At 38.2% G+C, this 15,040-nt stretch overlaps 1 protein-coding gene across 2 annotated transcripts; it reads left to right on the forward strand.

The window, feature by feature from the left end:
* Positions 1 to 206: 206 nt before the first annotated feature.
* Positions 207 to 10,624, forward strand: LOC120745547. 2 transcript variants are annotated; one of them, XM_040050528.1, is made up of 9 exons: positions 207 to 2,418; positions 5,939 to 6,019; positions 6,246 to 6,364; positions 6,444 to 6,516; positions 6,627 to 6,742; positions 7,003 to 7,077; positions 7,472 to 7,540; positions 7,789 to 7,857; positions 7,949 to 10,624. In XM_040050528.1, the coding sequence occupies exon 9, from the start codon at positions 8,231 to 8,233 to the stop codon at positions 9,983 to 9,985; it is 1,755 nt and encodes a 584-aa protein (XP_039906462.1). In that variant the 5' UTR covers positions 207 to 2,418; positions 5,939 to 6,019; positions 6,246 to 6,364; positions 6,444 to 6,516; positions 6,627 to 6,742; positions 7,003 to 7,077; positions 7,472 to 7,540; positions 7,789 to 7,857; positions 7,949 to 8,230; the 3' UTR covers positions 9,986 to 10,624. The 2 variants fall into 2 exon arrangements, with proteins under 2 accessions (XP_039906462.1, XP_039906453.1); XM_040050519.1 differs by lacking the exon at positions 207 to 2,418 and adding an exon at positions 3,408 to 3,575.
* Positions 10,625 to 15,040: the final 4,416 nt, after the last annotated feature.

Raw genomic sequence — 15,040 nt, forward strand, 5'->3', positions numbered from 1 at the left:
TAAATCTTTTTAAGGGGGCATGTTTGTCAGCCAGGTAGCAAAAGTTTTCAATAAACATAGATAATGCCATATCAGGGTCACTCTCGAGGCAGATGTCAGTCCAGTGAATTTCTTTTACGTCATTAATACACTTATCAGCATTGAAATTTTTGTATGATCTATGAAAAATAATCTTTTGTGCAGTTTTCAGTGGTTTCATTTTCTTGGTCAAACCTACAAGATTATGGTCACTATAACCAACTGGAATAGAAACAATATTAGAACAATGCTCAGGAACATTTGTATATATATGATCAATACATGATGATGACCTATGACCTCCTGCGTTGACCGTGACCCGGGTGGGAATGGTGATCATCTGAGACAGGCAACAAGCCGACGCTGATGAACTTATCTTTTTCCTTAAAGGACAAGAAGGAGCTGACCAATTGATATTAAAGTCTCCTAATAAGAACATATCTTTGTTTTCCTCAGTTACTCTTTCCAGCATTTCACAGATTCGTTTTACATACAACATATTACTACTTGGGGGTCTATAGCAGCAACCTGCTAATACAGGCCTGCCATAGAGCGGGTGTAACTGAACCCACACAATTTCCAGGTCGTTAAACATTAAGTCTATACGTAGTTTGCTTGCCATATTATCGTTAATGTATAGGGCTACGCCCCCTCCAAATCTGTTTCTGTCCTTCCTATACAACTTGTAACCGTTTATTTCAAATTCATTATTCTCAAAGGCAGCATCTAAATGTGTCTCGGAAATAGCCAGCACACTTATCGTATTTGTTGACAACAGTGACTGAATTTCCTGAATCTTATATTTAAGGCTACAAATATTAACATGAGCCACTGACAAATCTTTACCGGAGAATCCGGGAATAAGTATAGGATCCGACATTTGCAGACCGATCGATCTCAACAGCTACAAATGGCAACATTGCTGAAATCTAAATATTAATTCCGGCGTTCTGTGGCCTCGGTTTAACAATTAATTTGTCGTATTTCAGGACGGCAATATCACCTCTGTCTCTGGCCGCTCTCAGCTGTGGTAACAGTTCTTTTCTCTTCTTCCTGATGGACTCTGAGAAATCTTCGTTGATGTAAAGATTGGTACCTTTCAGTTTTTTGGCAGATGAGAAAATTAATTGTTTATCTTTAAATCTTTGTAGTCTGACCACAATCGGCCTGGCTCGTCCATTTTCCTTGTATGGACCGACTCTGTGAGCGCGTTCAATTTGAATGCTGTCACTATCCAGGCCCAGCTTGTTCTTCAGCATATGTCGGACTTTCTCCTCTGATCCTTCCCACGTTTCTGCTTTTTCATCTGTTAATCCATCCACCACAATGTTGTTCCTTCTCGATTGATTTTCTAAATAATCCATCTTGGTTGTTAATTCTCTGTGTTCCTCGCGTATGCTGCTGACCGCCAATTCAAACTCTTTTAGTTTGCTTTTAATGCACCTCTCTTCAGTTTGCAGCTCGGTGACCACCCCATCCGTGAATTGCAGGCTGGATTTAACATCCTGTACATCCCTTAGAATGCTGTCCAACCTTTTGTTAGTTCCATCCATGATTAATTGGACAAATGTCTTAAAGTTATCTTGCTGTTGATGAATCAGATCTTTGTAAAATTCCCGTTGCTGTTCCAGCATAGCGTTCAGCGTGCTAACACTGACATAGCTGTCATCCTCTGCCGGTAGCGCCTTGACGGCCTTCGGGGGCATATCGACCAAATCGTTTTGACCCCCACCCGTGAAGATCGCTTCGTGTACAATGGAGTTCACAAAAACGTATACGTGAATCAAAGAATGTGAATCAAATGTAAAACCATGTAAACTCATACAATGTGACATGAAGTACCAAAAGATATACAGCTTCTTCGCTAAAAGCCAGAAATGTCAACCTGCTTGTCATGGTCCTGATTGTTACCCAGTGGTTTGTGTTTAAGTTCTACTTCCTGATTATTAGTTACTCATGGTTTTGTTCTCTTGATGTTATTTGTTGTTCTGCCTTCTAGTTTAAGTCACTGTCTTCCTTGTGTTCCATGTGTCATATTCCTTCAGTCTGTCTCTCAGTGTCAAGTCCGTGTCTTTGTGAATTGTCTTTTGTTTCCAGTTTTATTTTGATAGTCCCAGTCCTACGTGCAGTGAGTCTAGTTTTGCTTCCCCTTCTCTCATTAGTTCTAATTTCTCCCAGGTGTGTTTCCATCCTGTCTCCAGTTCCCTGATTATTTACCAGTGTGTATTTAAGCCCTGTGTTTGCTCTGTGTGGTGTTGTACCCTCTCTTTGTGCTGTGGTTCTCTTGTCATGTTTTAAGCCTGTGTTGCCTTGTGTTTAGTTTCCAGTGCCAGTTTAGCTTAGATTGCTGTGATTCCTAAAATCAGACCAAGAGTAAAGTTTATAAAGAGAATATTACAGGTAATTTTTTTTTAAAAAAAACAACCAAATCCTGGAATATAAAGCCATTAAAATTTGCCTAATATAAACACGTTTCACACACATGAAGCCATTCATAGATCACTCCTAAAAATTATTTTGCTTGGTTTGCTCCTCTGATGCTGTGACAAGGCCACTTCTCCAGAATTGCAAACCATTCAATGTAGAATTTGCTGGTGACTGGTGTTTACACCCTGGCACAGTGGTAGCACAAAGCTCTGTATCTGTGAGGTCACAGCGATATGATGAAATGAAACAAACATCAAGATTAACAAATATGTTTGTTGAAAATGTAAGAGAGGCTGAAAAGAACACATCAAAGTACGGAGTAAAAGAAGTATCCTTGCTTTCCAGACTTCCTTTGTTCGACATTGTGTTACCTTGTGTGGATTTGTACCCGAATATTTGCACTCAGTTTTAGTTGGTGTGTGTGTCTTTGGTTAAATGCATGTAGGTACAACAGCAGTCTTCACATGTTAAGGCCTGCATCAGCAATGAGCACATCTATATAGTCTTCATAGCTGCTGTTGATATCCCAGGATAGGGATACCATATCATTTGCACAGATAATAACTTGTTTGCACGCATAATAAATGGTGTTGGTGGTGGTTGTGCAAGAGGTCGTTGGTTTTGAGGAAAATTAGGAGTGGGTATTCAAGCTAGTGTGCAAATCACTTCTACCTGCTCCCGGATATCAACAGCAACTTTCTGCCTATGCAAATAAGAAACCTGTTTATTAAAAAAAAACAAAACAAAAAAAACCTTCTGAGTGTGCTACTTGGCTTCACTCTCTGGTATCTGCATTACTTTCAACACCTTCTGTAACATATCTAACTCCACACATCTAAACTCAAGTTGCTAGAATGATTTTTTTTTCTATTTCTTCTAATCAACATGAATTAACAGATTTATCTGAGTAATGACACAGTGATCTGCAGTTCTGTTGCGTTTGATTGGTTTCATTTTTCAGTTTAAACTGGAAATATTGTACTATTTATAGACACTAAATAAATTAGACTGTAGAAAGTAACACAAAATATGTCACCATGTGATCTGTGTCAGTGGTGGGAGGGGACTATTCATACATAGTGCAAAATACACAGAAGAAACAGACTTCAGTTCAGTAGAAGAGACCACATGTAAGTAGATACTGAATCAGTCTGTATTATATTTGTCATTGTCCTGGGTCTTAGTCCCAGCATTTTTTGTTGTTGTTATGGACTCATGGTTCTTTTTCTTCAATCTCAGGAATAATTTCACTTGATACTTTGCATTCAGTATTTCATAGGTGCAAGTAAAACACAGCAGAACATAAATAAAGTCAAAGACTCAGCGGTCCTGTTGCTCTATTTTCACCTGTAAAGCAGGACTGGGGGTAGGCGGAGGTTTACCCTGGTGCAGGTGTGCCGCGGTCAGTTGAAGAATCCGTGAGTTTCTCTGTGAATTTCCCATTACGTCGTTGCGCACTCGGTGCTTGCTTGGAAGTTTAGGGGGTTTTTTCGCTGTAAAAAGTTTTCTTCCCACGCACAACGGATGCTAATGTTTTTGTCACTTTTTATGGAATCAAACTCAAAATAAGGTCAATACTTCCACGCTTTAAACGCTGCACGCTCATACTCTCTCCCACAATCGATATATGATCCATTGTTGATCTGCACACAACCGTTGTCACCAACGGCGCACTCGCTTACGTCACTGTCATGAGACATTCTCGCAAAAAAATCACGGTTTTAGTAACGCAGTAACGCAGCGTTCCTATGGGAAAGTAACGGTAATCTAATTACCGATTTTGCAATAGTAATCCCTTACTTTACTCGTTACTTGAAAAAAGTAATCAGATTACAATAACGCGTTACAAGTAATGCGTTACTGCCCATCTCTGCTGGGAAGGGATCTCAAAACTGGATTATAGATGGCAGATAGTTGGTGTTGTAAGCCACTGCCTCTGTTCTCTATTTGAACTCTCCCATAGGGCTTAAATCTGGGAGTCTCTGGGACTCTCCACTATTTAACCTTAGACCTGAAGAAGCTTCTCGGATGAGAGGTGTAACATCTTCAAGCGAAGTCCAGACGCTTTTCTTTCCAAGCTCCTTAGTCTTGTGTAGTCTGTTTTCCTCGAAGATTCAGATCTCCTTGTTTGTTTGTTTTTTGTTTGTTTTGTTTTTATCTGAATTATTTTGCACTTAGTTCAAGTTAATAAGGTCACTTTTTAGTTTACCACTCCATCTTCCAAATGCTGCGTTTGGGTCCAACTCCTGCCTAGTGATGTGCAAATAAAACCATGAACCTCTATTGAACCACTTCATCAGTCCTGTTGAAAATTGGTTCATTCATTCAAAGCTTTGTTCAGTGACATCTAGTAATGAAATAGGAGACAGCACATGAAATCTCAATTTCCATTTGCTGATTGTATCGAAGTATTTATATCATTCATTGTGTGAATGATATAAATACAATTTTGTAACGATGAATTGATTGGTCAGTTGATTCTGTAAACTTATGTAATGTAGCAGGTAGATGAAGGTGTCCTAGGGAAAACAGGATGTGTTGGGATGGTAGGGCATGTTTCAGTAACTAGGGTGGGGTGTGATCATGTACATGGGACATGTGATTTTCCACAATGAAGCAACCTTTGAAATAGTGGTTCAAGGAAAATGTAACTTTGAGTTTGAAGCTTGTGTGGGAGCATCAGTGTCATACGGCCAACACTACTCCTGCCTGCCTGTCAGTCTTGACAATGTCCTTCCTATTGTTTGTTTTTATTCCTGTTGACTATTAAGTAAGAAATGAAGGTTAGAGTAGTTCAGTTGCTTTTGCTTCCTTGTATGAAGAAAAAAGTATGCTGATGGTAAAGCATCAGGTCTTTAGTCTCTATAGTTTTAGTGCCAATGACAAAAATGCATGCTTTTGTCAACATGCTGATGACAGCAAAGGTGAGTGGAGAGATTAAACAAGATATCACAAATACGTTTTATGTAAATGACATCTGGAGACTAAAACATTTTGAAACAGTGCCTGTAGCACATTATGTGTATGTAAACTATCAACGCTGAAATTAATAAGATCTAATGAGATCTTTTAGAATATGTTTTTGTGAAAATGTCAATATGTTTGCTACAACATTTTCCTGCTAATTTCACATTTTTTGCCCCTTAAAGAACTTTGGCTCTGTAAAAATCATATTATTCCACTATGACAGAAGAAATCAAATGAAAAGTAAAACTTAAACCTTTTTATCAGTGTAAACACATTTCACTAAACTGGAAACTTTAGATATTTAGATGAACTCTACAGAGTGACATGAAGTCGCAAAGGTTGCAACAGTTCAATCCAGCTAAGAGACAAAAACATTTACCTCCTCTTGTCACATGAAAAAGGTTATTGAGATACATAGAAACTTAAACCTCTGACACTTCAGAACCACACAGGAAAGTAAATGATCTTATTTAGTGAATAATACTTTAAATATGAATAAATCAGTTATTGCTGATTGTCCCCACAGCAAATTCCATGGAGACATCTGGATTTGTCCAGGACAAACTAACTGAATGGGGATTCAGTGAGTTCATGCAGAGATTTAAAGGTATGAGTTTATTATTATTATTTAATGGGAATTGTTGTATCTGTAATGGCACTAGAACAGCATCGTAATTTACTGATTTAGAAGTCAGTCTGGATATTCCTGTGATTTATGACTTGTAATAGAAAACAAAAGTCTTTCATATTCAAAGTTGATGAATATTAATGTTTTGCAGTGTTAGCTTCATCTGACTTTTGAATATTTTATTTTGTTGTTGGCATTATTTCAGATGAAGGCATTGACAAGGAGACGTTTCTAAACCTTGGAGATTCAATCCGAATTAATTTACTGTTTCCTAAAATTGGACCAAGAGTAAAGTTTAGAAAGAGACTGAAAGATTACTTACAGGTAAGGCAGCTATTTTTTATTCTATATCAGCAGGTCTATTGTTTCATTAATGTGTGATGTGTTTGTTTTGATTCTGTAGATGGAGACATGTCATTTTGTCCAGGAAAAATGAACTGAATGGCATCTCAGTGAGCTGATTCACAGATTTGAAGGTATTTTATTATAGTTTGGTTTGGTCCTTCATAAATTACTGCTGTACTGTAATGCCATATTGATATTTTTTTTTGTCTAATTTCAATTTGAATACTTCGTTTTGTTGCAGAGGAGGGTATTGACAAAGAAGCTTTCCTAAGTCTCGAGTCAGGCAGAATCAATACTTTGATTCCAAAAATTGGACCAAGAGTAAAGTTTAAAAGGAGGCTCAGAGAATACTTACAGGTAATGTTTTATTAAATGCTACAAATAAAATCCTGGAACATAAAGCCATAAAAGTTTAAATATACTGTTTTTTTAATAAAACAAATGGCGATGAAGATCAGTAGATTAATAGTGTATGCAATGCATCAGAGTGGAGGTTGTGTGTGAGCGCTGTGACATTCAGAAAAATAACCTCGCAATGGTAGGTATCAATATAACAAAACTGATCACACTTTTTTATTATACGAAATACATCTTAAATGTATCCCTCACCACTGCAGGACTTGAATAGAACAAATGATGATTCTACTGACATGATGGAAACAAGCACAGAGCAAGAGGACAATCCAGAAATGGTATGATCTCATTTTGCCTGAACATGGTCCATTATTGCCATTATCTACGTTAGCTGGTTACCGTGGATCTCCCCATGCGTGGAGCTGGACGCCGCTAAACAATAACAAGCTAACCGCTTACGCCATTAAGTTAAAATGACATTATGGCGTTAACGTCATTTTAAAGAGATTAATGCTGACAGCACTAATAAAAATACATTTTGATGGATTCAAGGACTCATATCTTTAGAGTAAAACAGGTGTCAATATGAGCAAAGTGAACCAGGTTAGCTGTTTACCTAAGTCCTCTGTAGAATTCTCCAACACAGCTCAAGTGTTTTTCACAAACTGTGAGTAAACAACATGAAGGACTGTGCCTTGTCTGGATAATTATTTGGTATTTGTTTTCACGCAGGAGCCAAACATTTTTCCTCAACATTTGGAATCTTCTTCAGCGTCTGACACAACAGATGGCAAAGACACGGTAAGAAAGGAAGTCAGAAAAAATATTTTTAAACTGGTTGAAGATCCAGTGATTAACAATGATTTTATCTGCAGACAAACATTTTGTCTCCATAATGCTGCATTAAGAGGAGCAATAAATAATGAAGCTAACAAATGCAAACTGCTTCAAATTTGTTTAATATACATATCTGAAATGCACCTTCATCAAGTGAATATGAAATATTAAGAGTATAGGTAGGCCTGGCTGATGTTTTGTCCTTGTTTTAGATGCAGGACCACAACATGTTTCCATTTCAGTTGGAGTCTGCTTCAGCAGTTGACAGAGGCAGTGACACGGTAAGAAGGAATATTGATGTTTCTCCTCAAGTCATTTTGTTATGCCGATATTATTTGTGTATATAAAACACATGTTTGTTTGTCTTTTCAGAGTAACGAACCAATTCGCTCCTGGGCAACAGTGACACAAGGACAAAGTCCAACCACATTTACAATGTTTTACTGTCAAGAGTGTAAAAACTTCATGGGAAACAATCCTGATTCTTGTTGTTCTCACTGTGCCTCAGTGTTCAACAAAGCAAGCAGCATTCAAAATGGAAACTTCTTTCTGTACTCATCCCTGAAAGACCTTCTGAAAGGTATCCTTTAGAACCACAGCACTGAGTTGTTACCTAAAACAGTTAAAGATGAGCATGATAACATCAAAGATGTGATGGATGGGATGATGTACCAGAATCTCCTCAGAGAGGGTAAACTAGCTGCAGATGATCTCACACTGACATGGAATTTTGATGAAGTACCAATTTTTACCTCCAGATACTCAATTTGGCCCCTTCAGTTTGTTATTAATGAACTTCCTTACACACAAAGACAGGAAAATATGATAGTTGCTGGATTTTGGTTTGGCCAAGGAAAACCTCATATGAACACATTTCTGAAACCATTTGTGGATGAATGTTGTGATTTAGCCCAAAATCCATTTCATTGGAGAGACAGCAGAGGCACTCTTCATTCATCAAAAGTCTTCTGCTTGGTTTGCTCCTCTGACGCTGTGGCGAGGCCACTTCTCCGGAATTGCAAACAATTCAATGGAGAATATGGTTGTGACTGGTGTTTACACCCTGGCACAGTGGTACCAAAGGGCTCTGGATCTGTGAGGTCATACCGATATGATGAAACTAAACAAGCATCAAGATCAAAGAATATGTTTGTTGAAAATGCAAGAGAGGCTGAAAGCTCCCATGAAAACACCTCAGAGTGTGGAGTAAAAGGAATGTCCTTACTTTCCAGACTTCCTTTGTTTGACATTGTGTTTGGATTTGTACCAGAATATATGCACTCAGTTTTAGTTGGTGTGACTAAGCAACTTATTGGATTGTGGTTGAACTCAGAGAACTCCAAGAAAGACTGGTATGTAGGTCAACAGATTTCACAGATGGACTCTTATCTCCGAATGTTAAAGCCTCCATCAGAAATGAGCAGATCTCTACAGTCACTGAAGGGTCGGGACTCTTGGAAAGCATCTGAGTGGCGAGCTTTCCTTTTATTTTATGCTGTTAGTGTCCTACCAGGCATCCTTCAGCCTTCGTTTCGCCAACATTTTTTTTGTTTGTCGATCAGCATTCACATTCTGCTACAAGAATCCGTCTCCCAAAATGACCTTCAGCTGGCCCATGAGAACTTGGTACTCTTTGTTAGAAACATGGAAGAACTCTATGGTGAAGAAAACGTTTCATTCAACTGCCATCAGTTGATCCACTTAGCTGACTGTGTGCGTAACTGGGGGCCTCTCTGGGCAACATCAGCATTCAGTTTTGAGAAGAACAGCGCAAATTTAAGGGCACTGCTTAGCAACATAAACTACAATCCTAAAAAAGTTCAAGACAAGTTTCTCCGTTGGCAGTGCCTGCCGAGTCACCTTCGCTCCCTTGTTTCTAACGGAAATTCTCCGTTAGCCAGAATTTCACCAGTAAATGAAACCACTGATTGTTACAATCTGCTTGGAAATTCACGGCATCTGGATATCACAGGATCCATAAAACTAGCAATAGAAGAGCTCTTAAATCGACCTGTTTCATTCAGATCAGTGGAAGCCTTTGACAGCTTCATCAACAGAAATACTGTTTACTCTGTAAAGGGTGAAGAGGCAGACAGAACAGACTGTGTCATAAAACTCAAGAATGGCTGCTATGGAGAAATACAGTTCATCGTCAGGTTTAAAGAGAACTGTGTTTGCACATCCAACTGTGTGTGCTCGACTATTTCAGTCATTGTGGTCCAGCTGTTTTATATCAAACGTGATGCAGAGGACAGCAGGATGATTCCTGACAGTGCATCAAGGACTATCTTTGTGAAAGTGGAAAGGATAACTCAGCTCAAAGCCGCCTTCTTGAGGGATGTTAGGTGTAAATGCATGTATGTGAATGGTTGGCTGGTGCCTTTACCAAACTCATATGAAAGATATTAAAGTTCCAGCACAGCTAAGGTGCTTTCTCTGTCTTGTATATCATGGCACATGGCTGTTTTTACTACAGTGAAAATCTTGGAAAAATAAATGATGATGAAGTTTTTTCAAAGGAGTTTGGAGTCATTTTGTTCATATGTGTGCGAGATCTGTGGCTTACGTTTTCTTTTGGTGTGACAGTGTGGACATAATGTAGTCAGTGTAATGTAGGATTATATCACTCAGTACTGTATGTGTATTATCTGTATATGGAGGAAATTATGGAGTGATTGGTAAACAGCCAAAAGCTTGCCTTTCCCAACTTTGTATTCACTACGTATTTATCATACATGTCAGTTTACCTCTATTCAAAATGAAATGCAAATTATTGTGACACATAAACATTTTGTGAATTAACGCTAAAAATCCGGGGTGAGTGGATCAATGTGGTTTACTGCACCCTGATACAGATTGCTATTACTGAGATAACAGATCATAAAGCTTCATATTACCTCATATTATTGTGTAATGGCTGATGACACTTATTCTGTTTAATGTTGCAATGTGTGCAAGTCTATTGAATATAACACAGATTTATTTGCTCAAGAATGTTTGTATCCTGCTACATAAAAATGATTATAATTAAAGTCTTATTACTTTAAATATGCCTGAAAAATCTGTTTGGTCTCCTTCTTCACTCTGGATTTGTGGTGGTATTCAGAGTAGCTTAAAAAATAGTCAATTTCATAAAAAAAAAAAGGATGTGTAAATACAGTAAATGATTTTTAGAGATTTTTGAAAAATAAACATGACCACTGTTCATATGTGGCTTTATTACCTTATCATAGGCCAGAATTAAATATCTAAGTAGGACCCTTGTTTAATACCATGTTAAACATGTTTACCGGGTCATGAACCATCGGTGAAGCAAACAACAGAAAAGAAGCTCGTATATAGACTTATGCCGTAAGTTGACCTAAAACTAAAAAGAAAAAACAATCTGACATTTTAAATGAAATCAAACATCGTTTAAAAGACACACATGGCAGTGTGGGAGAAAAAACTCAACACTGAATGCTACAAGTGCACAAATATGAAATCAGCGTGGTGCTGCAGTGAACGCATCAATTCACACAATATTACAGAAATACTTTTTATATAAATGTCTTATATTGTTTCTTGGTCCCATCAATTTCTTATTCTTCAGTCATTTCTGAAACAAAGTCCACACTGAATGCCTGCTGTGCATCTGTGGTTGTGTGAAGCTACATTAATGTAACAGCATGCCAGAGTGTAAACACAGATCTTTGTCTATACGTTGAAACAAGGTTGTGCCTGAAAATTGCTACTTTTATGTGACATTTTATGTGAATATGTGACAAATGATGTTAGAATTATAATTAATTATAGAGAAAACTGTTTAAACCTTGGTGGGCAATGAGCTTAGAAAGAAGGATTATCTAGAAAATGACTTCACGAAATGGTTGTGTTATAAAGTTGTTTTACAATCTGGACCAGTACAGACTTGCCCCTGACGGTTAAACTGTCCTGGGGGCACAAACCGTTTGTCCTTGGCTTGGCTTCAAGACTCTAGGAAAGGAATGCTGAATGTATGTAAATAACCTCTGGAGAATATAATCTGGAAATTGCATAAAGGGAAACACAAAATGAACAAAAAAGTAATAACATCCCACAGCCGTGTTTCACACCTGTTGGTAGTGGGGCATTTTGGCTTCTGCTGCATCTTTTTAGTCTGTGCTGGAGATTCACCAACCCTAAAGAAGTCCAAATACACCACTGATCACTGGATCTCAACAGCATTAATGCAAAACATGTGTTTCCATTTCTTGTCTTACTTCTTTTTCCTGTCCAGAGACCGATGTGTGGCAGCAGAAAGGGCCACTCTCTCTTTGGGGCACTTAGCTTTCTCCTGTAGGAGTGAATGTAGTTTATAGTTTATGAAAAAATAATCAGAATACTGAAGATGTCAGAGATTGTATCTTTTTTCCTTTTCATAAGTCATTAAAACCAAATACTAAAACACTTTGATATGACTCAGAGAACTGAAAACTCAGCATAGATAAAGAAGGAAACAATGTACAAATTGGTAACTATAGCCCAAAAGGCTGATTGTGTTCATCTGCGCGTAGTGTTTTCAGTGAGACAAATGTTTTGTCACTCATCCAAGTGACTTCTTCAGTCTCAACTGACTGCAGGTTTTCCCAAACAGTACATTTGGGATTTACTTACCTTGATGATTAAGCATGCATCTGGTAATTAAAGCCCTTGAAGAAAAAAAATGCAATGAATAAATCATACACACTTAAATATTGTATTTTCACCACAACTAAAGTGTCTGACTGTCTGTATAAAACTGAACTTACAGCTATAAGCAGTTGATATTAAATATATGCATCACTAAAACATGACAGATAACAAAGCCAGAGTAATTAGGTACACAACTGTTTTTAAGTGTTTTTAATTTAGCTTCTTTTGACTTACATTTAAGTACAGCTACTTATTTTTTCCTTCATTGACAATCAGCTGTTGACACAAATTATTTTGGCGAGTGGCAACAGTCAAATCAACAGCACTGTGATGTTTTTGTTCGTGAATATGTAGACACGCTGGTGCGAATGTCTTACTATAGAGGCTGGTTCTTTAGATACAAGGGGGGAGTGCGCGAGTCAGAAACCCAGGGCACATAGATGATGTAAGTCTCATCAGAAACAGCTTATTTCCAAACCAGGGAGGAAGAATGAAAAACAATTCTAAAAACAAGCAATAAAATGTTGTCAAGGTACTAAAATCCCCAGAAATAAATAATCCCAATTTCAAAAAAACATATAAAACACAATGTTCTATGCTCGCTAAACTCCCACCCTGTCCCACAATGTAACTGTCCCACAACAAAGGATAAATGTTTGTTAGGTGTTCACAAGCAGGACCGAAATTCCTCCTTCAGAGCAGGGTCCAGACCAGCCTCGTCCCAGGCAGAAGAGGAGAACCCTCCTATCCCCATCTCATCCTGGAGTCCATTGCTCCACCCGCGGCTCCCCTCACATCATCACACTGTAAACAAAAAAACAGGGGCCAGAACCATTCTCCCAGAAGCTGGCCTGGCTAATAGCCATGGTGACCCTCTCACAATACGGCTCTACTCGGTGAGCAACAGTTCATTCATGTGAATTTTCAAAGCTAATTCAAGGACCATCGTGTGGTTAGCAGCATTGACTAAAGTCTTAGTGGTGAAAGGTTTGCATTAAAAGAGTAAAAACTCCAGTTAGGGCATGACTTTAAATACATTAAAGGCAGGGTGCGTCTGAAGACTGCTGCATTTATGAATATGTGACTAAAATAATGTTAGAACTGTAATTAATTATCTATAAAAAACAAAAAATGTTTAAAGTTTTGCGGACACTGAGCTAAGAAAGAATGACTACAATGTTTACTGGTACTATACTGGTACAATAATTACTGGACAAGTACAAACTTGCCCCTTACAATTAATGTAACAGCATGCCAGTGTGTAAACAAAGATCTTTATTTATACGTCGAAAGCAGGTTGTGTCTGAAGACTGCTACTTTTATTAATATGTGACAAATTATGTTATAATTATAATTAATTATAATAAAAAATATTGAAACCTCGGTGGACAATGTACTGAGAAAGAATGACTTCAGGCAATGGGTGTGTTATAATAGATGTTTTACAATCTGTACCGGTACAGACTTGCTCCTGACGGTTAAGCTGTCCTGAGGCACAAACATGTTGTCTTTGGCTTGGCTTCAAGACTCTAGGAAAGGAGTAATGAATGTATGTAAATAACTTTTGAGGACAATCATTTAGAAATAACATCAAGTGAAATTTAGAATCAATTAAAAGTAATAATGAAGTAATATCGTATTTGTTGGTAGTGGGGCATTTTGGCTTCTGCTGCATCTTCCTAGTCTATGCTGGAGACTCACCAACTCCAGTACCACATACACCACTAATCACTCGATCTAAAAAGCATTACCATAAAAACATGTGTTTCCCTTTAATTTCTTACTTCTTTTTCCTGTCCAGAGACCTCTGTGTGGCAGCAGAAAGAGCCACTCTCTCTTTGGGGTACTTAGCTTTCTCCTGGAGGAGCGAATATAGTTTATGTCTGTGGGGGTTCTCAGCCATCCAGGTCATCGTAGTCTAAGGACCTTGGAAAGAAAAACGTCTGGACTTGAAGATGTTTCACCTCTCATTCCTGGCTCAAATGGTGGAGAGTCCCAGATTCAAGCCCTATTGGAGTATCCCCTAAGATGGACATGGACCCCCTATTGATCCTCTACCTAATCACATGAGCCGAGGTGTGAAAACAGGTGTTGGTCACAATCAGCCAAAGTTTCGGGTGAACTCATTGTGAAACCAAGCCCCACCCTATCATGTGATTTCCTGAGGTCAGAAGAACCAGGATGTGCATAGGCATGGGATCTAGAAACTGGATCATAGATGGCAGACAATTGGTGTCGTAAGCCACCGCCTCTGTTCAAAGAGGGTAAACAGAGGGTAAAGCAGAGGGTAAACAGAGGCGGTGGCTTACGACACGGTCTACAACTGTCTGCCATCTATAATCCAGTTTTGATTCCCTTTACACCCATGGGGGACACTCCCATTGCTCTTAAATCTGGGACTCTGAAGAAGCTTCTCGGATGAGAGGTGAAATGTCTTCAAGCAACTTAAAGAAGTCCAGACGCTTTTCTTTCTAAGCTCCTTAGACTTTATAATTTATGAGAACATATTCATAATACTGAAAAAAGTCTTAGATTGTCAAAAATGAATATCTTATCTGACGATTGCTTTGGTGAAAAGGTGCTATATATTACAAACAATGTATTAATAACAACAAGATGACAGTGCTTTATAGACTGTTTTTGTGGAAGTGGAAAGGGCAAATTAACTCAAAGCCTTTTTCTAGAAGGGTGTTAGGTGTAAATGTGTCTGTGAATGTCCTGTGACACTATTATCCCCTCTCTCTTTTAATAATGTCAAAGATAATAGTGTCTTTGACACTATTGGACCTACAGTTTTAACCATTATTAAAA

Source organism: Simochromis diagramma, unplaced genomic scaffold, assembly GCF_900408965.1.
Source record: "Simochromis diagramma unplaced genomic scaffold, fSimDia1.1 OVJJ01000321.1, whole genome shotgun sequence".
Classification (NCBI taxonomy): domain Eukaryota; kingdom Metazoa; phylum Chordata; class Actinopteri; order Cichliformes; family Cichlidae; genus Simochromis; species Simochromis diagramma.